Here is a 21,969-nt window from a genome sequence, read left to right on the forward strand (position 1 = left end):
ACACACACATACACACACACACACACACATACACACACATACACACACACACATACACACACACACATACACACACACACATACACACACACACATACACACACATACATACACACAAACACATACACACACACACACACACATACACACACATACACACACACAGATACACACACACATACACACACACACACATACACACATACACACACACATACACACACACACACACATACACACACACACACATACACACACACAAACACACACATACACACACACACAGCATTGTCACCTGCCCTCAGTCTTTTGGTCCTAGCTTTATGCATTGCATGTAGAATCCAACATGGAGATTTCAACTTTACTTTTGACTCTGGCCTTTGTGTCCACAACAACACAAGTTCACCTATTCCCTTCTCTCACTTCCTACTCTCCAGGGGGGGGCGAGCGATCAAGGTGACGGGACAGAACTTGGATGTGGTGCAGCAGCCAATGATATTGGTGTGGGTGGAGCCAGTGGAGAACTTGCTGGTTAGGAGAAGAAAGAGATTGGCTCAGCTGTCTGCCAAAAACCACCAGATGATGTTCAACAGCACCCTGCCAAAGGTACAGCAGCAGTGTTTAGCCTGAACACGCATCCACCACTCTGGGGCCTCAAGCTCGTCATGATAATGGGCGTTTGTTTGTTTATCTGTGAAGGTTAGACTAACTCCGTACCCCCCCTTTCCCTCTCAGAAGCAAGAGCGCTGCATCGTGGTGTCGTCAGAGGAGATGACCTGTGTGACCCCTCGTATCCCCGGCAACTTCAAGGTCCGGGGCCTGTGGTTCCAGCTGGACAACGTCTACGTGGACTTTGAGAGCATCAAAGGGAGGGCATTCACCTACTACCCCAACCCTGAGATCTACATCCTGAACACCGAGAGCCCAGACACGCCCTACCGCTTCAAACCCGGGGGCGTCATCGCTGTGGAGGTGGGTGGGCAGCCAGGCGGCAGCCTGATCCCGCTCAGACCATGAGACACACCTCAACCAGGATACCACATACTAAGCTGCTGCTGCAATTCCATATGTTAATGGTGTGTGTGTGTGTGTGCGCCCCAGGGTAAGGACCTGACCAGGGCCATGACCAGAGAGGAGGTGGTGGCCAGACTGGGAGACCAGGACTGTGAGGTGAAGACCCTGGACAGCACACACCTCTACTGTGAACCACCAGAGATTCAACCTGACAGCCTGGACAACTCCGACCTGCCCAGGCTACGGGTCAGTACACACACACACGCACACACACATCCAAGCTAGTGAAGTCTGCAGTCCACAGACGCGCGTACACCGTGTGACGTCCCGGCTCCTTGTCCTCCAGGTGGTGATGGGGAAGCTGGATGTGGACCTGGGGATGGTCCAGTACGACACCGACCCCCTCCTGCCTCCTGTCCCACTGGCCGCCCAAGTGGGCCTGGCAGCCGGCGCTGCTGTGGTGGTCCTGGTGGTGCTGGTCATCATCCTCATGTACAGGTCAGTGTGTGTGTGTGTGTGTGCCAATGCTGATCTTTATCATCCTCGTCACTCATATAGAGGACAACCTGTTCTAACCCTCTGACATTGACACCTCATACCATGGTATAGAAAGGCAGTTTAGAAAGGGGTTTTCGCCTTTTAATGCAACAATAAACCATCAACCACGTTGTTGAACTTCCTGTTGTTGCGTTGTGCCACGGACCTGTCCAGCCAACTGTGGTGTTTGTGTCCATGTTCTAACTGTTGTTTGTGTCCATGTTCTAACGGTGTTTGTGTCCATGTTCTATCTGTGTTTGTGTCCATGTTCTAACTGTTATTTGTGTCCATGTTCTAACTGTTGTTTGTGTCCATGTTCTAACTGTTGTTTGTGTCCATGTTCTAACTGTTGTTTGTGTCCATGTTCGAACGGTGGTGTTTGTATCCATGTCCCTGCAGGAGGAAGAGTAAGCAGGCTCTGAGAGACTACAAGAAGGTTCTGCTGCAGCTTGAGACTCTGGAGATCAACGTGGGGGACCAGTGTAGGAAGGAGTTCACAGGTAACGCACACACACACAGTCCTCACTACGGAGAGCACCTAAAGCAGGACTTGTCCTCCTCCTCTCCTGGAGCACCGTTGACATGAGCTGTGTGTCCCCCCTGTGGCCTCAGACCTGATGACAGAGATGATGGACCTGAGCAGTGACGTGGGCGGCCCTGGCATCCCTCTGCTGGACTACAAGACGTACGCCGAGCGCGTCTTCTTCCCGGGGCAGCGGGGGGCGCCGCTCAGCCAGCACCTGGACCTGCCCGAGTCCCGCAGGCAGACCGTGGAGCAGGGCCTGGCCCAGCTGAACAACCTGCTCAACAACCGACTCTTCCTCATCCGGGTGAGACTGGCAGACCATCAAGCCTCTTCCTCCCTTTTTCTCCCCCTCTCTCTTTCCTTCTCTTCCTCCTCCTCCTCCTCCTTTATTTTCACCTCTTTCTCATCAGGGTACAATTCTGCCTTCTCCTCGTGCTCCTCCTTCACGTGTCTTTAGCTTACTCTACTTTGGGGGGTTGGTACGATGGAGTCTTGAAGCCTGTGGTGGTGTCAACCCTAACCCTGTCTCTGTGTGTCCAGTTCATCCACACCCTAGAGGCTCAGCAGAACTTCTCCCAGAGGGACCGGGGCTACGTGGCGTCCCTGCTGACCATGGCGCTGCACGACAAGCTCGAGTATTTCACCGACGTCATGAAGTGCCTGCTGGGAGATCTGGTCCAGCAGTACGTGGTCAAGAACCCCAAACTCATGCTGAGGAGAACCGAGACCGTGGTGGAGAAGATGCTGACCAACTGGATGTCCATCTGTCTCTACTCCTTCCTCAAGGTATTGTCGCTGGAACGCTCCGGCACCATGTGTGTGTGTGTGTGTGTGGGGCCCTGTTCTCTAACCTGCCCTCCTCCTCCTCCCTCCGTCCCTGTAGGAGGTGGCAGGGGAGCCCCTCTACATGCTCTACAGAGCCATCAAGTACCAGGTGGACAAGGGTCCAGTGGACGCCGTGACGGGGAAGGCCAAACGCACCCTCAACGACAGCCACCTGCTGAGGGAGGACATCGACTACTGCTCTGTGGTACGTAGCACCAGACTACACTAGCATCTGCAGCCTACAGGGTCCTATAGCTTCCTACAGCTCTACTGCTCTGTGGAAGGGCCTCGATTTACCTGAAGCATTTGACGGCCCGTATGGTGTGTAGGGGTGTCTAGAGCCAATATTTTTCCGTGACACCATCATCCCAACGATGCTGGTTCATACTGAATAACCTCTGACATGACCCCTTCTTTCTCTCCTCATTCCCTCCCTTCCTCGTCCCTCCCTCCATCCTGTCCTCCTCTCCTCAGACCCTGACTGTGTTGGTTAAGAGTGGTGTGGAGGTGCAGCCCTGTCCAGTCAAGGTTCTGGACACAGACACCATCACCCAGGTGAAGGACAAGATCCTGGACCAGATCTATCGAGGAGCCCCCTTCTCTCAGAGGCCTGCTGCAGACTCCCTGGACCTGGGTACACACACACACAAACCTGGACACACACACACACACAAACCTGGACATACACACACACACAAACCTGGACACACATACACACACAAACCAGGACACACACACACACACACACCTGGACACACACACACACACCTGGACACACACACACACACAAACCAGGACACACATACACAAACAGATGTGAGCACAACCAGATGCTGACACACACAGGAGCCTGAACACATTTAAAATCACATGAGTCAGATTTAAGAGGGTGAATGAAGTCGAGTACGTCATGTTTCCTTGTTGACAGAATGGCGGTCTGGGCAGGCAGGCCACCTCACGCTGTCCGACGATGACGTCACAGCCATTGTCCATGGACGTTGGAAGAAAATCAACACACTGCAGCACTACAAGGTTAAGCCTGTGACAAACTTCCACACACGCACAACTGTACACATTGAAACACTCTAACACCCCTCCCCCCCTCTCCTCTCCTCCCCCTCTCCTCCCCTCTCCTCTCCTCCCCTCTCCTCAGGTGCCAGACGGGGCCACTGTGGCCTTAATTCCCCGCTCCAGCTCCGTGGGGCTGGGAGTCAGTCAGGTCTACCAGACCGGAGAGAGTAAGAACACCACAGGTTTATAAACCTCTTCTCTCCACCCCGCTCCTGTTCAACTGAACCTCCTGTCTCTCGTCTTCATCAGTCAACATATGACTATAGATGTATATCAACTGTAGATAGTTAGTTCCTGCTTTGGTGCGTTTTAGTGTGTAAAGTGTTTGTGTCCCTCTGGTGCTTCCGTAGAGACCCCCATGCTGGAGGGTGGGGAGGAGGAGGAGGGCCTCAGGCTGTGGCACCTGGTCAAGTCCAGCGAGGACCCTGACATCCCGAAGCACAGGAAGAGCAGTATGAGGGAGAGGGAGAGGGCCAAGGCCATACCAGAGATCTACCTGACACGCCTGCTCTCTATGAAGGTACACACACACACACACACACTGAGAGGTACCACCTACTGGGCATTGGTGCAGGGTTCAGTATTGATATTTGTGCTAAGTTGTGTGTGTTGCGTTCTTGCTGCTCTCCAGGGAACTCTGCAGAAGTTTGTGGACGACGTGTTTGTGGCGATCCTCAACACCAAGAGACCTCCGCCCATCGCCGTGCGCTTCTTCTTCGATTTCCTGGACGACATGGCGGAGAAACACGGAATAGATGACCCAGAGACCGTGCACATCTGGAAGACCAACAGGTCTGCACACAGCCATCAGACCACTACATCTACCGTGACATGGTTTATTGGCTGGTTGGGTCAATGCTCGATCGATTAATTGACTGAATTGAACACATACCTTTATTTAAGTATATACACAATAAATTTAGGATGATACAAAAAAGTGATACAACTTGTTTCCATTGTGGTTTTCATACCACATCAGCCATAATCAGTACAATAGTCTTGGAACTGTGATATGCTTATTTCTCAACCTCGGACATTTGGATGTCATATCCACCGACTCTCCCCTAACTCCCTCCTGCTGCTCCCCAGCCTGCCCCTGCGTTTCTGGGTAAACATCTTGAAAAACCCCCAGTTCGTGTTTGACGTCCAGGTGACGGACAGCGTGGATGCCGTGCTCTCCGTCATCGCTCAGACCTTCATTGACTCCTGCACCACCTCTGAGCATAAAGTGGGACGGGTCAGTACATCGCCACAGCCCTGGGCGGGCCGTACCACATCTGACCGGGCCGGGGGGGGGGGGGGGGGGGGGGTGGGTGTTGGGGGTTGGATCAGTAGAGTTGCTCAGTACAGAGAACTTGATCCTTTGGCTATGCTAGGCCATATGGATTAGATGAGATTTGTACCCATAATCACAGTAGTAGGATGATGATGATGACTATAGAGTGAGTGGTTGGGTCCTACATCTCTCCTTCCAGGATTCTCCTGTCAATAAACTGCTGTACGCCAGGGAGATCCCCAGAATACAAACAGCTAGTGGAGAGGTAAGACACGAGATGCATGTTTGTCTGGGCGTGTACAGTTACTGCATGTGTGATGCTTAACTGTGTGTTTTGTGTTCCAGGTACTACAGTGACATCCCACAGCGCTGCATCAGGCTGCTATCAGGAGATGAACTCCACCCTCACTGAACTGTCTGGGGTGAGTGTGGGATCTCATGCTTTCAGGCCAATTAGCAGACAAGTTTACGGATAAAGAGTCAAGTTAATAGAGTATTTGGGATCATCCATCTCTCTCTCTCTCTCATCCATCTCTCTTGCTCTCTCCACCTGTACACGGTCTCTCCCTCTCTCCACTTGCTATTCTCTCTCTCTCCACCTGCTCCACGCTCTCTCTCATCTCTCTTTTTCTTGTGTATCTAGAGCTTTGCCTCAGAGATGAACAGTCTTGTAGCTTTGCACGAGCTCTACAAGTACATCAACAAGTACTATGACCAGGTACTACACACAAACACTTACTCTCTCTCCGTCTCACACACACATTTACAACATCCCCCCCCCCCCCCCCCCCCCCCCCCCCCCCCCCCCCACAAGTCTGTGAACACGATACGATATAAGAATCGGGGGGGAAAAAACCTGAGTTTGTGTGTTTGCTCAGATCATCATGTCTTTGGAGGAGGATGCAGCTGGCCAGAAGATGCAGCTGGCCTACCGTCTGCAGCAGGTCGCTGCCCTGGTGGAGAACAAGGTCACAGACCTGTGGACCCCCATCTCCAACCTTTCAACCTTTGACCCCTAACCAGTGGACTGTCTTTGACAGACAGAGGGAGGGCAGCTTCTAAGAGTGCTAGTCATCTAGCTACTCCAAACCTCTGCCTGTAGAACGACATCATCTCCGACTTGATAAGCACACAACCAAACACTGGAGACATCTTCAACCAATCCTGTCTCTCTCTTTGCCTACCAATCTGAACCCCTTCCTCTTGGCACTAGACAATGGTGATTGGCTGACCATCCAGGGGAGCTGGAGGAGAAGTATGTAGAGGAATTCCCCCTCTGGCTTAAGGCCTATGATGGGAAGCCTATCAGAAGTTGTAAGATTTGTGGATATAAAACAACCCAGGGGAAAATGTTCCTTTGAAAGTATGTATTTTGGGAATGGGTGCAACTTTGGTGTGTTTGTTAGTGTGTATGTCTATAGTATGTATGCATGCTTCTCTGATGCCATATGTGAAATGTGAATTAATCTAGGTTAGATCATTCGGCCTGGGCTGTCTTCTTTATTCACAGGGCAATAAGTGGATGTGAGTGAAGTGAGGTTGACTGCAATAACCTGATGCTGTGGTAGAAACCATAGAAGAAGAGTTGTAGGTCTATGATGGAGACAATCTCGTCAAGTTGAGCAGTAGCAACATTGTCATGGACTACAGGTCCCAGACCTCCTGGGGTCTTATAGATTTTCTGAATCAACAAGCACCTATATCATCCAAGCACTATGAAAATGTGCATAGAACAGGTCAGGTCTGGAAATATCAGGAAAAACTGCTGAAATGTTTCTTTATATAATGATTCCATCTTTTGTCTCGTGTTTTTATGGCAAAAAAACATGTCTTGCTGTTGCAAAGTCCATTACACATAGTATATTTTCATTTTTGTATAGCTCTAAAGTGCCAAAGTGTTTACTGTGTAAATCTGTCTGTCACAAAATATTCATGATGCATAACACCTATCCACATTTCTTTTGTGTTTTGATGTTCAACCATTCTGGAAAGCTAGTTTTTAAAACCTTACTGGGTCCTTCTCCTTGATTTATAATCAAACTAAACCAAACTAACAGTTGATGTGTTTAGGCCAAATAACAGTTTTCTAACGGTGGCTTGCTTAGCAATAATATTCTGAAACAAACAGGGAGGGGTGGGAGCTGAATTCCAACAGGCAATGTCAGGTGTCGTCAAAGGTGTGTATGTGTGTGTAGGGCGAATTGAAGAGTTTTACAGATTTTGTAACTGAAAAAGGACAAACGGTGATTTGAGATCCAGTTGTGTTGATTGAGGGCAAGATGTGGAAGAGACTGTATAGAAACTAACTTATTAAGTGTAAATAGTTCTTGTTATTTATACCTAACAGCTACCAGCCCAATGTGCCTTCTTCTAACTTGTCCTGAATGACTACCACCAGGTGACATGTTTGGGTGGCTCGCCAAATCAAACTTTCCTGGCAGACTTATTCATAAGCACTGTGTTTTTTCTGACCAACAGCTGTTGACCTTGTACAGGTTGACAGACCAGGAAGGTGTTCAACAAGGTGTAGCATATGTTGGGCCCAGTCATCTCAGATCTCAAAGGCTCTGTCCTAAGCCAGCCTTCTGATTGGCTGGTTGGATCCCCATCATAATGTTACCACTGGTCCAATCGAATGAGAGTGTATAGTGAAGCATAGAGCTCTGGGGTTTAAACTTAAATAACTATCTCCTCCCTTTTTGGTAGCTGCCCCTTCTGGCCAGCAGCCTCAGTGCTGCTATAATTAATAAACATCGCACAACACAGCAATTACTGAGTCTTAAGAGTTGTACAGTGTGACATACTGTAAGCCTGAGATTCATAGATGCCAACCATGTCCTGTATATAGAGATCCTTTTGAGGGGGGGGGGGGGGGGGGGGGGAACAGTGTTGTAAAGTTTTGTGTAGTAGTTATTGTGGAATCATTATTATCTTAACCTTTTGCTTTTACCCCATATCTGGCACTTTGTCTTCCTGTCTGAAGTTTCCTTTAGTTTTAGATCAGCTTGTTTGTTCTAGGTGACATCTACTGGATTCCCCCTGACACTGTCCAGTAGTAATACACCATGTTGTCTTACTGACTGACGGACTGTGTATGTTGAGCAAGGTCAATGGAGAAACCTGTTTTGACTGAACTCCTACTTAGTCTGTTCTAAGTAGCCCACCTGTCACCTTATCAAACACTGAAGAGAGATCATTATTTGATTTACATAAGTAATGCATCATCAGCAACAATGTGTTGATAATAAGGCATCACATTTATTTATTCATGTATTTATATCCTTGTATCTGATGACTCTCTACTGAGGCAGTATTTTACACCTCAGGTTCAATAATATTTCACCAGAGCTACCATGCTAGTCTGAACCGCTATGAATGTTCGTCTACCTGTGTGTGTGTACGTATGCAGCTTCTGTTTGTTAGCCTATTTTCTAAGATTGTATTTGGCCTGTAGTTATTAGAGTACGTTTTGCATGTGTGTGATTTTGCTGTCTGATTATACAGTAGGCCTATGTTTACGAACGCCTGTTTTTGAACGCTTTTTGATCAGAGCACATGCGTGTGGAGAGAGGAAGCTATAGGAGTTCATGCCGCATGTTTGCGAGACCCGCATGAAACTGAAACTGCAGACGAAAACACAACAAAAAACAAACACTTGGGACTGAAAAGTGTACGACTGATAGCTGTTCAGTGAAACTAACCCCTTGTTTGTGTTGGGTCAGGTTCTTGTCTGACCCTGCAATGCCACTTGTACAGTTTTGTAATCCTTCTATTCTGGGCTGGGTGATCAACCATGGAGATTAAGAATAGTGTTCATTACCATGGTGTTTGGCCCCAAGCCTTCGACAAATCAGAGCACATCTTATATTCTAATGGGATGATCTCTGTCGGAAAAACGATAAATAGAAAAATCAACAGAGTTACCGTAAACAATGCTCAAATGCAAATGTATTCATTTTTATACAAGGGAATAAGTTGATGGAGCATTGCAGTGGTTTGTAAAATGGACAGTTGGGAGTTCTGAAGGGGGCTGGAAGCTAGCCTTACGTTTGAAATAAGCTCTTTTCTATCTGTATTGTGTATAGTTTGCTAACAAATGTGTATATGTGCCTGTAAATATGTCATTGGTTCTTCACTCTCTAAACTTTGATGGAATTGTTCTTTATTGTTAAAGATACTTTGGAGCAAAAATGAGCAATTAATCAGTATGAACATTTGTATGGGGAAAATAAAGTTATAATTTTAACATTGGTTTGTCCCTGAAGGGTGTTTAATGTGTATTGTATGACATGTTAATCAATGCCGTTTAATGGTCTTTTTAGATGGAAGCAGAGTAGAATATGGCACATAGGATGTTTCCATATTCACAAATAAAATAACATTTTCCCGTTTCAAAAAATATTGTCCTCAACCAAGAAACAAAAATACTAATCCATCAGATCCCATTTTAGGAACGTTTATGCGCAGTCCTTTAACAGAATGTAGGGGTTGATGGCAGATTGGTTGATAGATACAGTTACAGTAAGCGGATAGCATAGCATCCTCCACTCAGACCATTGCTCCATAACCAGAACCACGCACTCACCATTACACACAGCGCATGCGTGAACCAAAATACTGACAGCCAGTGTGTGTGGTGACAGCTGTCCTGATGATATCCATGAACGGTGAGAGTTAAACACGCGAAAATTATGTCTGAATTGTCAAATGTTGCAAGTTTACTATAGTTGAATGGCGAATGTTTGACTCCTTCGTGGAGTTGTCAAAATGTGCTTTCTTAAAACATTGATCGTACAATACTACTGCTAGTTTACCAGCTAACTGCCATGGCTAACATGCTAGCCGAGAGGCTGCTGTCAGTCTGCCTGGCCCACGTTAATCATGCGGCCCATTGCGGCTTGTGTGTAGCAATTTGACGAACACGTTTTATGACGTTACAGTGCATCTTAGTTAATGCTATATTTCACTGTAAGTCACTCAAATGCTTTTATTATATTGAAAAGTTGAGCTTTGCTTGCCAGCCAGCTGATAGCCTAGGCAGGTTCTAAAAGGGCTGCAGATGCGCCGCTGTTTCTGCCTGCGCTATCATGCCGGGCTGCTTGCTTGATCTGTTCTTTTTATGTGGTCGACAGCATTGACCAGCGGTAACAACAGTCCGCACAGCACCAGCCACGGCAAGAAACACAAGAAAAAAGGGAAGAAACACCGAAAGGGGACCACCGAGGACATCGCCAGTTTGGACACTGGGTAAGTCTCAGCCCAGACCACTCATCATGCTAGCCAGTGTAGCTGTGTATGTTGCTACCTAGCAAGCTAGCAGAGCGTGTTCTAGATTCTGCGGCTGGGTTGGTGTCTGAGTGTATGGTGCTAAAAATACCCGCAGGCGGTCAACCGGCTCACCTCTCCAGATAAGCACATTGACTCATGTCCTCCTCCCCTCCTCTCCCCTCCTCTCTCTCTCTCTCTCTCTCTCTCTCTCTGTCTCTCTCTCTCTCTCTCTCTCTCTCTCTCTCTCTCTCTCTGTCTCTGTCTCTGTCTCTCTCTCACTCTCTCTCTTTCACTCTCTCTCTCTTTCACTCTGCAAGCCTGTTTTAATATAGCCCTGGGGAACGTGAACAACAATGCACATATCACTCATGTCAGAAAGACCTCACTTGGGCTATTAAGGCTATGTGGGCTCAGCCTGAACTAACATGTCTCACTGCTGATTAAACAACCCACCATTGATTGATTTAGTCCTGAGACAGGCTTAGCTTCTATTTACGTAGGACCTCCATGTGATCTGGTACATGCTATCACAGAAGAAACTCCCTCATTGTGACAAAAACTCAAGATTTGGAATGCCAAATGGAAAAACAGATTTCATTGCCCTCAAGTCAAATAGTCTATTCATATCTGTCCTAACAGTAATGTACTATATTTTCCCAGTATTAGGAACATACAGTTAGAAGAATATAGTCAGACACGACTTACAGTGTACATAGCAGTTATTCCAGTATGAATGTACATTTATGATGTACATACAACACTTTGTTTTGCTTCTGAAAATGTTCCTTGGTTAGACACTGATTAGCTCGTGATCTTGTCTTTGCACCTCAGGTCCCAGATCCCGTCCTCAGATGCTCTCTGCAACATCCTCAACCTCCACAGGCCTGCCACTCCCCCCCAGACCCCCCCTCTCGACCTGGCCCGGAGCCTCCCTGACCTTCAACCCCCTGCCCCTCTGAACCTCTCCCAAACCCCTCTTGAGCCTCTGCCCCCCACCACCACATTCAGCTTCTCGCAGACCCCACCCGATCCCAAGCCCACCAGCCATCTGATCTTCTCTTGCACGCCCACTAAATCTCATTCCCTGGCTCCTGTCACTTTCTCCCAGAGCCCCCCCAGCCTCCAGCCCTGCACCCCAGTCTCCTCCCAGACCCCCTGCACCCCAGTCTCCCGGTCCATCCCTATCCCCCCCTCCTCCTCCTCTGACATCCTGCCTTCTCCTGAGACTCCCGAGACACTGTACACATCTATTGCCCCGTCACTGGGGTTACCACCCATTTTGTCCTCCACTCCTCCCACGTCATTGGCTCCTGCCTCTCAGACCACTCCCCCTCAAGCTCTCAGCCCACCCCCGCCAGACTTCACTCCGCCCCCTCCAGAGCTGCTGGGATCTGACGATGAGGAGCAGGAGGACCCAACAGATTACTGCAAAGGTAGATCTCTGGATCTGTATGACATCACTAGACATCACTAGATCACTATGTCAGGAAATGAGCTAGCTAGGTTGTGTTTGTGTATTGCAGGTGGTTACTACCCAGTTAAGGTAGGAGACCTGTTCAACGGCCGCTACCATGTAGTGAGGAAGCTGGGCTGGGGCCATTTCTCTACCGTATGGCTTTGCTGGGACCTGCAGTAAGTATTATACACACACACACAAAGACATGGGCATGGGCTTGGGCAGCTGATTGCCTATATGCTTGTACATTTAGTAACAAGGACTTCTAATCTAGGGACGAGGGTTTGTAACCCAAGTGTTTAGTGTCCTAAAGATTCCGAGGCCAGATTCACTCTCCAGGTGCTCTGGGTGTGAGAGTGGACAGGTTCATTGATAACGGCTGTTCACAGGAGGAAGCGTTTCGTGGCCCTGAAGGTGGTGAAGAGTGCTCAGCACTACACAGAGACTGCTCTGGACGAAATCAAACTGCTCAAATGTGTGAGTTACAGTTTTCCTCTTGTCCTCGTGCCCTAATTTCTGTCAAAGGCTTGTTCGTCATACACACTGCCACTCCCCATCAGTGACAGATCTCTGTGTGTTTGTCTCCAGGTGAGGGACAGCGACCCCACCGACCCCAATAGAGAGATCATGGTCCAGCTGATAGACGACTTCAAAATCTCTGGAATTAACGGAGTTCGTATCCTTCTGGAAATGCTCTTCCTCTTCAAACGCTCCTCATGTGTCCTTCTGTCATGTTTCCCTCCTCTCCACGCTGCTCTTCCTCACGCACAACATTCTCTCTCCGTACCTTTTGCCTCTCGCTCTCCATCTCCTCTTCCCTGATTCTTCTTTCCCTGTCCTCTCTCTCATCTATACAAATTCATCCGTCCCTTGTCTTTCTCTCCCCCACCCCGTCAGTTTAACCTGTTTTGGGAAATATTCACTGCGCTCAACAGTGGTCCGGTTACTCAGCTTGAGCCTAGTGTTGATGCTGGCCTGGTCATGGTCCTGTGGGTCTGAACTGAGCTGTGGTTCTCCCTAACCTCCCGTGTGTGTCAGACGTGTGTATGGTTCTGGAGGTTCTGGGCCACCAGCTGCTGAAGTGGATCATCAAGTCCAACTACATGGGTCTACCCCTGGTGTGTGTGAAGAGCATCATCCGACAGGTCAGTGGCCCACGCTCTGTCCGCCGTGCACTCGGCTAACTTCCTCACCTCAGTTGGATTCCACTGTGTTCGGTTTCAAATACCTAAATGAATACATCTCACAATATGAACCCATAATGTGAGACAGCAAGCATTGTTCAACAATGTTCCACCACCGCTGAGAGGGCCCAGGAGATTTACCCCTGCTGCTGAGTAGAATCAACCAAGTCGACTCAAATCCAGCTTTTCCTCTTGTTAATCTACCGTTGGCGGGGGAAAGAGCCCAGAGATTTGAATAACTGTACCTCTCCCTTTTCCCCTCATATTCCCCCTCCTCCTTCTCCCTCTCCTCCTCCTCCTCCCTGTATCTCCTCGTCCTTCCTCTTTCTCCTCACCCCTCTTTCTTCCCCCTCCCCAGGTTCTCCAGGGCCTGGACTACCTCCACACCAAATGTAAGATCATCCACACAGACATCAAGCCCGAGAACATTCTATTGGACGTTGACGAGGTATATGTCAGACGATTGGCTGCCGAAGCCACCATCTGGCAACAGTCAGGAGCCCCTCCTCCCTCTGGGTCCTCCGGTGAGATGGAGCGCTGTAATTGGATAGATGTGATAAAATATTGAGGTTACCAGTTAATGCAATCATTATGATTTTACTTTATTTATCATGAGGATTTAACGTAATGGTGTGTTTTTCCTGCATGTTTAGATTTCCTTTTATTTCTTTATTTCTCTCCTCTCGGTCTCTTGCTTGCTGTCTGTTTATCAAATCTGGTCATCGTCCTATCTTCTGTCTACTTTTTTAACTCTGTGCTGTTTTTCTTGTGTGTCTGTGCTCATTCTGTTACACCCTCCCCCTCCTCCCCCCCTTTATCCCTCCATCCACTCTCTCTGCCATCATTCATACTCTCACTCCTATATCCTTCCCCCTCCCTCCTTCCCCACCTCCTCCCTCCCTCCCCACCTCCCTCCCTCCCTCTCTCTCTCTCCCTCCCCACCTCCCTCCCTCCCTCTCTCCCTCTCCCTCCCTCCCTCCCTCTCTCCCTCCCTCTCTCTCTCTCTCTCTCTCTCTCTCTCTCTCTCTCTCTCTCTCTCTCTCTCTCTCTCTCTCTCTCTCTCTCTCTCTCCCTCTCTCCCTCCCTCCTTCCCCACCTCCTCCCGCTCTCCTCTCTCCTCACCTGGCTTCTTAAATCTCTCCTCATCCCTCCCTTTCATGGACTGCCATCCTCTCTTCTCCATCCCGCTACCCTCTTTCGTCCATCCCTCCCTCCCTCCACCCCCTCCTCCCCCCTCTATCCCCTCGTCCTGTGGGTTCTGATGACAGTTAGCACGGCTCCCAGGGAATCTCAGGTACGTCCAGACAGAGGGTGTTGCTCTGCCTGCCTGCCTGCCTGCTGTAGAGGGAATAGACTCACATAGCACACTGGAAACACATTCATGTTTGGACTTTAGAAACACACACATAGGTGTCCTGAGATACAGTAGGGGACCGCCCTATTGTGTGAGCACAGCCTCACACACACACACACACACCTATGTGCAGAAACACACAGGTGTCACTGTGGTGACCAGGGCCTAAGGACTCTCACTGTGGTGACCCACGGTGCCTAACATTGACCTGAGCAGTTCGCACTCACCTCGAGTTGAGTGTGAATTAGTGAGCATATTACCCTAACCACTTTCTGACTGTGTGTGTGTGTGTGTGTGTGTGGGTGTGTGTGTGTGTGTGTGTAATGTGATGTCCTTTGGCAGACAGGGGTGGTACAGCTATAGTAACCTACTGTCTGTTAATAGCGAGGCATGAACTGCCATAGGATCCTAGTGTGTGCCGGTCCAGTTGGCTGTTTGCAGGCATGCGGAGGGGTGGGACTCCCGTTCGCTGCCTCAGCACAGCTCGCGCCGCCTGACCATAGCTAGCCGACATGCCAGCTGACACGTGAGGTCGTGAGGTCATGAGGTCAGCTCTGAGAAGCTCTGGCATGTATGGAGGAAGGCTACTGTGCTCTGACGTTGCATACTGCTGCCACACAGACACACACACGCACACAACCTTTCTTTTTAAAATGGTCCCCGAATCGGCACCGCAGGAGTACAGCCTTGGCATGGAGATGTGTGTGTGATGCCAAGGACCCTGGTGAAGGAGGGAGGTGGCATGTCAGGAGGCTGGAGAACTGGGCCACCGGCAGAGGAGCCTAAAATAGCAGGAGCTGGTCGTCTAGGGGATATGGAGGAGGGAGGTGGGGTGACAGGTGGGGAGGCTCCTGGGAGAGAGGAGGATGATGAGGAGGGAGGTGGGGTGTCCTGGGAAGGAGGAGGGGGGTTCCCAAAGGAAGGGAGAATTAGTCGGGGTAAAGTATACAGACTGTCAACAGTTGGTGGTGGTGATGGTGGTTTTCCACCATGAGGAATGACAGGCGTGAATGATATCAGATTATGGAAGCAGTCCCTTCATCTGAGGTGTCATTTGAAGCCAGTGCCTGTTGTGTCAATAGCCTGTGTTCTAGCATGTGTTGTCTTTCACAACATGGCCTCTTTGCATACAGCTTGATGTGGAAATGTGTGTAGACGAAGTTGTTCAGAGTAGGTGATGCTTGACACCTGACTCTTGTACCATCATCTATGTGTGGGTGTGTGTGGGTGTGGGTTTGTGTGCGGGTGGGTGTGTTTAGGCGGGGAGGCTGTCTAAGAACAAGAAGAAAAAGCTGAAGAGGAAGGCCAAGAGGCAACAGCGCCTCCTGGAGGAGAGACTGGTGGACCTGCAGAAGTTGGAGGAGGAAGACGGCCCGTCTCCTACTGATCCCGGCACCTCGTCCAACCCCCTACGCAGGCCCTGCGGAGACCAGGAGGACGGGGGGGACACAGACAGACAGACCAACCGTGAGTGTTAAAGAACTGGTGTAGAACAGATGTAGGCTTGTGTTAGCTGTGTAGACAAATCTCATGTCACCTAGTTTGCCTTTCCAATCATTATGGATGGCCTCATGGAGGGGAACAGTCCTATACAGTCCTTAAAGTTAGGATACCACTGATCACGTGATCCTTGTTCTCACCAGGGCTGTCCGTTGTCAATGGCAACGGAGCTTGCCACCCCTGTGGAGGCTCCTCATCCACAGCCAATGCTAAGGCCAGTCCGGAGCCTGCCTCGTCCTGGTTGGACGACAGGTGTAATGGTCATGACCTGCTACGGTTCTCCAGCCCAGGCTCTGGCCTATCGGGGATGTCCATCCTGTCGGCCACCTCAGACTCCGCCCTCTCTACCCTGTCTGGGTACTCCACTGGCAGAGACAGCCTCCAGTCCCCAGGCAGTCAGTTATACACCCCCCGCTCACACATTGAGCCACTCGCTCACACGTCCAGCTTCCCTTGTGATGTTAAGCTTGTCTGGCTTGTGTGGTTTTAGCGTTCAGTGCAGCAGACTTCCTGGTCAGTCCACTGGAGCCTGGGAATGCAGACAAACTCCGCATCAAGATAGCCGACCTGGGAAATGCCTGCTGGGTGGTACGTAGGCATGGGCCCTCGTCTGGCTGGACCCAGCTGGTTGAGTTTAGGGACAGTTGCCAGTCCATCACTTTAGTTCATGTGTCTTGCCCTCCTTCTTCATCCTCCGCTCCGCTCTCTCACTCTCTCTGTTTGTCCTCCTCATCCCTCCAGCACAAGCACTTTACAGAGGACATCCAGACGCGTCAGTACCGAGCCCTGGAGGTTCTGATAGGAGCAGAGTACGGGACGCCTGCTGACATCTGGAGCACAGCCTGCATGGTACCGATCCACCTACCGTCTTGAACACACACACACACACACATACTCACTCTCCTTCAACACAGCGCAGCCTGTAGGGTGGGGACCAGGACTAGACCACTCAGCCTTCAGTCTCCTCCTCCCTTCTAACCCTCTTTCTGTCTCTGTTAATGCACCATTCCCTCTCCAAGCCCTTCCCTCCATCCTGCTCTGCACGCGTGCAGCTGGGTGATGCATCACCCCAAGGTTGACTCGAGTTATGCTGTGTTGCAGGCGTTTGAGCTGGCCACAGGAGACTATCTGTTTGAACCCCACTCAGGAGAGGACTACACCAGAGACGAAGGTACAGAATCACCCCTCCACATGCAAGCTGAATCGACCAAGCCAAGCGACCCCTTATTCATACTCTGCCTTTCAAGCGTGCTGTTTTTGTTACTCGGAGAGATGAATGAATACAGAGCTAGACCAATGTGGGATGGTTGGTGCACGGTGCTGGCTGCAGTGGAGTGGTGTTGTGGTGCTGCTGTTCCTAACTCTGCGGTTCTGTCCTCCTGGGTCAGATCATATAGCCCACATTATAGAGCTGCTGGGCGCCATACCCCCACACTTTGCCCTCTCTGGGAGGTACTCACGGGAATACTTCAACCGTAAAGGTCAGTGGCCTCTCTCTACAGTTGCACTTTTCTGGGAGTGTCTTTTTTTTTTAAGGTAGGTATTTTTTTTTTTTTTTTTTTTTCAGAAGTCAACAAGAATTGAAGTGTAACTTGGGTGTTATGTGCACTTGCTGTACTTGCTCTGTCGTATGCAGACATCAGTGTAGTGCTAGTTTGATTATTTAGGCCTTTTACATTTTGTAATATGTCGTTACATTATACTTTGAGAACACTTTAGCAATAGCATGCTAACTCAAGCTTCAACGATACCTGTATGACTGCCAAAACTAGCTAAAGAGCTGGGTCATCAGTTAACCAGTACATTAGAAACTGACAGAGCTAAAAGCAAGCGGGAATTGATTTCCAACATGAGAGAAAAGGAGGACGATAATGGTCGACACAGATTAAACCGAAGACAATACACCAATGAAAGGAGACATTTACAATATGTGTTACAAGATGTATAACATTTACATATGTCAACAATTCATCCTCAAAGCAGTGCACACTAGACCTACAGCTGGCTGAGATGATTACAGTACACTCCTGAGTAACAGTTAGCAGGTATGCTTTTCATCCTGGTGGGCTTGACAGACACATGTCTGAGCTCAAAGCCTGGGAGTTGTTGAGAATCCCTGTGCACTCGTGAGTCAACAGGAAAGATGTGCAGTCAGCTAGATAGAGTTTCCTACATCTCGCGTGTCTTTTCAGGATCGGTTTCTCGCTGGCAGAGAAGGAAAGGATGTTCAGTGAGATCACCTACTGTAGGAGAATATGATATGCTAGGTTGCCCCCTTTTTAGCTTGCAATGTGCCCATACAAGATACATTCTGGGGTCCTTCCTAGAATTTGTGCTTAGAAAATGCATCCTTGTATGAAAATGAAATGTCTACTATGTTTTTACACAACCCTTATTTCCAGCAATGGCTGTTTGGCAGTTGAACATTGTAATATGGGTTCAGTCAGATACCTGTTGTAAAAGCATGATTATACAGAGTGACAAAATGGCCTCATCAAATGTGTTGGTGCTAAAATAAAGATTTGTCTGTCTGCTGTCTGTCTTGCAATGATTACGTTTTGTTGGGATTAGGCTGCGCTGCTCTCTGGAGTGGGGCCAGGTACAGTATACCAATTATATTCCATTGACACTTTTGTATCTGTCTGTCTCTGCTCCAGGAGAACTGCGCCACATTGCCAACTTGAAGCCCTGGGGTCTGTTTGAAGTACTTCTGGAGAAGTATGAATGGCCCCTGGAGCAGACAGCCCAATTCAGCGACTTCCTGATGACCATGCTGGAGCTTGTCCCTGAGAAGAGGGCTACCGCTGCACAGTGTATGCAACACCCTTGGCTCAACTCCTAAAGGACTACAACTACCACTCATATCTCAAACTACAGCTACCAGGCTACCAGGCTACCACGTACCTCTTGGAAGAACTACTTGCTCTAAACAAGCATACCTGGCTAAACACAATAACTTCAACTACCACTGTTTGCAGTACGTCTTTCTCAGCTCTGATAAGTGTGTTAAGACCACTTGTGGACACCACAACCCACCCAGCTGAGATGAGCATCTATTTTTTGGACTAGAACTGAACATAATAATATACACAAACACACTAGGCCTACCATGTCTTTACTGTCTGTCTATGAAACTGTCTGTACAGTTAGATCAGTCTGGACACCTGTCCATCCAGGACTCTTCAAACATGAAATGTAAAAGTATAATTTAACTACTGTAGCTAATATAAATGGAAGTATCGTATCCATACTCTTATTAAGCACATAAGTAGCAGTAAGCTAATGTCTACCAATCTTTAATTTATTGAAGAAGCTTTACAACTGTGTAAATGGAAAGATAAAGAATGAGGTATTATATGATACTGTATATGTAGTTTGTTTAAGTGTACGACCTTGTCCCCCAGTCACATATATGTTAAAATAGTGCCTTGATATGCCAGATGTGAAATGGAAAAAAAAAATACAAAAAAATATAATTGCCTTCACTTTTTTTTATACATGTCGCCAAACTGTGTGGAATGCATATTTTGTGAACATTAAAAGTATATGCGAATATGAATGAAAGAACTGAACCCAGAGATCTTACAACCTGTGTTCTTCTGAAATAAATAAATCCTTTTTGAAAACTGGATGCACAAGTGTTTATTGTCATACACAGAAAATGGCTTTTAAATTAGATTTTTCTGCTGCTGCTACTTTCTATGTCATGGTTTAGAAACTGGTCCAGTAAATGTAACATCTCCATCAGTAATTTATGTAATTTGGTAAGTTACAAAATGTGCCAAAAAAAAAAAAAAAGATATTTGCTCAAAGTGATGTATTTTTCCAAATAGAAGAAATAGCCAGTTTTTTTGTTCACCCTTTAAAAACAACATAGGCAAACAATATTCCACACGTGACCACCGGGACATTTTCTATTGCAGATGCAATCTGGCCTGGGTCTGACACTTAACCAGCTAAGATTAAAACTCTTATCCCTCAGATCCTAAGAGCAAGTCCTTCTTACAGCATCTACCCTTCAGGAGGTCCAGTAATACATATAAACCTTCTGTAGCAAACAGCAAAAATCCCCAGCATCCATCCCTTGGACTCCCAACATGGGGATCAATAGACATTGTGATGGCAACAACTGGTTGTGGAAACCGTTGATATAAATAGAATGTCCACTGATGGTTGTAGTCAGCTCTGATAAAGTCTTCAATATCTATTTCCCATCTACAGCTCTCTTCCTTGCTGCTACCATTCCTCCTCAGTTCTCCTCCCTTACTTCTTCTTGCGTACTACCGTCCATCCATCATCCTCTTCCTCTGGGGCAGGGGGGTCTGGCTTCCTGGCAGGAGCTGTTGCTAGGGTGACCGAACTTGACAACGCTCCCTCGCACTCCATCGCCTGTCAAACAGTCACATGACATTTAGTTATTGAAGAATATTGTGACTCATCTAAATAGTTGAAGAATTCACTACTTGAAGCATAATTTTGCTCGTCTAATCCTGTAATGTTCTGATGTGAGGAAACCCCACCTCTGTCTCATCTTCATCACTGCCTTCCTCCTCACCAGGCGTAGGAGCAGCCGTGACTGTAGCCCTCTTGATAACCTTCCTCTTCACTAGCTTTGCTGTCTGCTCCCTGACCTCTGACAGCTTCCCCTGCTGACACCGCAGGAACTGCTCGGAGATACTCTCAGCTATCTGGATAATCAAGAAGTAGACCATCAGGCTACCAGCATTCCTGCAACATTAGGTAAATAAAGGCATTCAAGATGGGCCACAAGTTAAACTACATCAGACAAGGGAGGTAATGAAGTACTAGAAATACTTTGTTACTGTACTGAAGTAGATTATCTGGTATCTGTACTTCACTATGTATTTTTTGAACAACTTTTTACTTTCACTCCTTACATTTTTACACAAATATCTGTACATTTTACGTATTCTTTTTTTTTAACCAGGGTTATTACTTTAAAATTAATCTGTATTTGGTGACAATGGCACTGATTTATTATTGACATTGCGCACCTTTTTCATTTCCTGTTATCTAGCTACCACGCAGAACAAATGTAAGCGACTACTATGTTATAGCCCATACTTATATACTTGAATGAAGGACATGTGTACCTCTGCGATCTCTGAATTACATCTAGCTCTACCGCACCTGTGGTAAACTGCCATCATCGACCACTGTGTCAAACTCGTTGTTCATCAGGTCAGCAATAAAGTCCTCCACCTCATACTGCTGAAGATTAGCTGCGAATGCACATACAGCTAGATATTTTCATCGTAGCTTTATTGCACATTAGGTAGAAGTTTATCATTTAGAAAAATATGAAGTTAGAGGATAAGATCTGTATTAGCTTTACCGTTGTCATGGAAATATTGTTGAACCACATCCACCATCCAGTCTGCCTTATCTTGGCCGTACACACCTCCAAAACCGTTGTCTACGGCTATCTGCAAACACAAAAAAATACTCAGGTACCCAAGTCCTACTGTTCGTGACGCTCATCACAATGCAACTATACAGTAGCCTGCTTGGGTGGATCCACAATAGACAATTACACAGAAAACAAGCTACCAATCGTATTAGCTAGTTAGCTTTCGACAGTATGCGAAGTAGCTACTGTTTAAATTTGATTGCGTATTTGTTAGTAAAAGTACAGTACCTGTAAAACAGGCCATGTTTCTAATACAGCTCGTACTGCCTCAGTGAACACTTCACGTGTAGACCTGTGCGCTTCCATTTTGGAAACAGCCAGGCATTACCAGTCGAAGTTGCATAGTTTAGCGAAAAGGAGTGGATCGTAGATGGAATCGATTTTTTTCTCTAACGCATCAAAATCAAATTTGATTTAGGATTATGGAAGCAAATCAGCAACATAATGTTTATTTCAATTCCAAAATCCGATAGGTTCTGTGCACAAGCGTCGTGACGAACTTCCGCTTTTGTCTAGAAGTCGGCATT

The 21,969-nt window shown here is 47.8% G+C and overlaps 3 protein-coding genes across 3 annotated transcripts in view; 2 read left to right on the top strand and 1 right to left on the bottom strand.

Moving 5' to 3' along the window:
• The window catches only part of plxnb3 (plexin B3), a 42,722-nt gene extending 33,222 nt beyond the window's left edge, over positions 1 to 9,500 (top strand). The window contains 20 exon segments of the mRNA XM_047039262.1: positions 438 to 606; positions 736 to 972; positions 1,102 to 1,260; positions 1,361 to 1,512; positions 1,951 to 2,051; positions 2,164 to 2,381; positions 2,618 to 2,863; positions 2,961 to 3,107; positions 3,377 to 3,536; positions 3,831 to 3,934; positions 4,056 to 4,140; positions 4,324 to 4,493; positions 4,605 to 4,765; positions 5,063 to 5,210; positions 5,449 to 5,493; positions 5,495 to 5,514; positions 5,595 to 5,610; positions 5,612 to 5,671; positions 5,893 to 5,967; positions 6,128 to 9,500. Of these exon segments, the coding sequence (XP_046895218.1) occupies positions 438 to 606; positions 736 to 972; positions 1,102 to 1,260; positions 1,361 to 1,512; positions 1,951 to 2,051; positions 2,164 to 2,381; positions 2,618 to 2,863; positions 2,961 to 3,107; positions 3,377 to 3,536; positions 3,831 to 3,934; positions 4,056 to 4,140; positions 4,324 to 4,493; positions 4,605 to 4,765; positions 5,063 to 5,210; positions 5,449 to 5,493; positions 5,495 to 5,514; positions 5,595 to 5,610; positions 5,612 to 5,671; positions 5,893 to 5,967; positions 6,128 to 6,268 (2,614 nt within the window). The 3' untranslated portion in view covers positions 6,269 to 9,500.
• A 343-nt stretch (positions 9,501 to 9,843) lies between these two features.
• srpk3 (SRSF protein kinase 3) lies at positions 9,844 to 19,841 on the top strand. The gene is made up of 16 exons (XM_047039265.1): positions 9,844 to 9,916; positions 10,382 to 10,496; positions 11,349 to 11,950; positions 12,041 to 12,149; positions 12,363 to 12,450; positions 12,562 to 12,649; positions 13,012 to 13,118; positions 13,516 to 13,681; positions 14,426 to 14,451; positions 15,771 to 15,978; positions 16,155 to 16,406; positions 16,502 to 16,599; positions 16,753 to 16,860; positions 17,113 to 17,182; positions 17,400 to 17,492; positions 18,669 to 19,841. Exons 1-16 carry the CDS (start codon positions 9,901 to 9,903, stop codon positions 18,851 to 18,853), a joined length of 2,331 nt encoding a protein of 776 aa, XP_046895221.1. The 5' UTR covers positions 9,844 to 9,900; the 3' UTR covers positions 18,854 to 19,841.
• tsr2 (TSR2 ribosome maturation factor) lies at positions 19,225 to 21,899 on the bottom strand. Its single transcript, XM_047039275.1, has 5 exons — positions 21,671 to 21,899; positions 21,368 to 21,458; positions 21,163 to 21,254; positions 20,532 to 20,699; positions 19,225 to 20,400 (listed from the first exon to the last, which is right to left on the bottom strand). The coding sequence occupies exons 1-5, from the start codon at positions 21,746 to 21,748 to the stop codon at positions 20,275 to 20,277; spliced, it is 555 nt and encodes a 184-aa protein (XP_046895231.1). The 5' UTR covers positions 21,749 to 21,899; the 3' UTR covers positions 19,225 to 20,274.
• Between the last annotated feature and the right edge of the window lie 70 nt (positions 21,900 to 21,969).

This window comes from Hypomesus transpacificus, chromosome 18 (genome assembly GCF_021917145.1).
Source record: "Hypomesus transpacificus isolate Combined female chromosome 18, fHypTra1, whole genome shotgun sequence".
NCBI classification, from domain to species: domain Eukaryota; kingdom Metazoa; phylum Chordata; class Actinopteri; order Osmeriformes; family Osmeridae; genus Hypomesus; species Hypomesus transpacificus.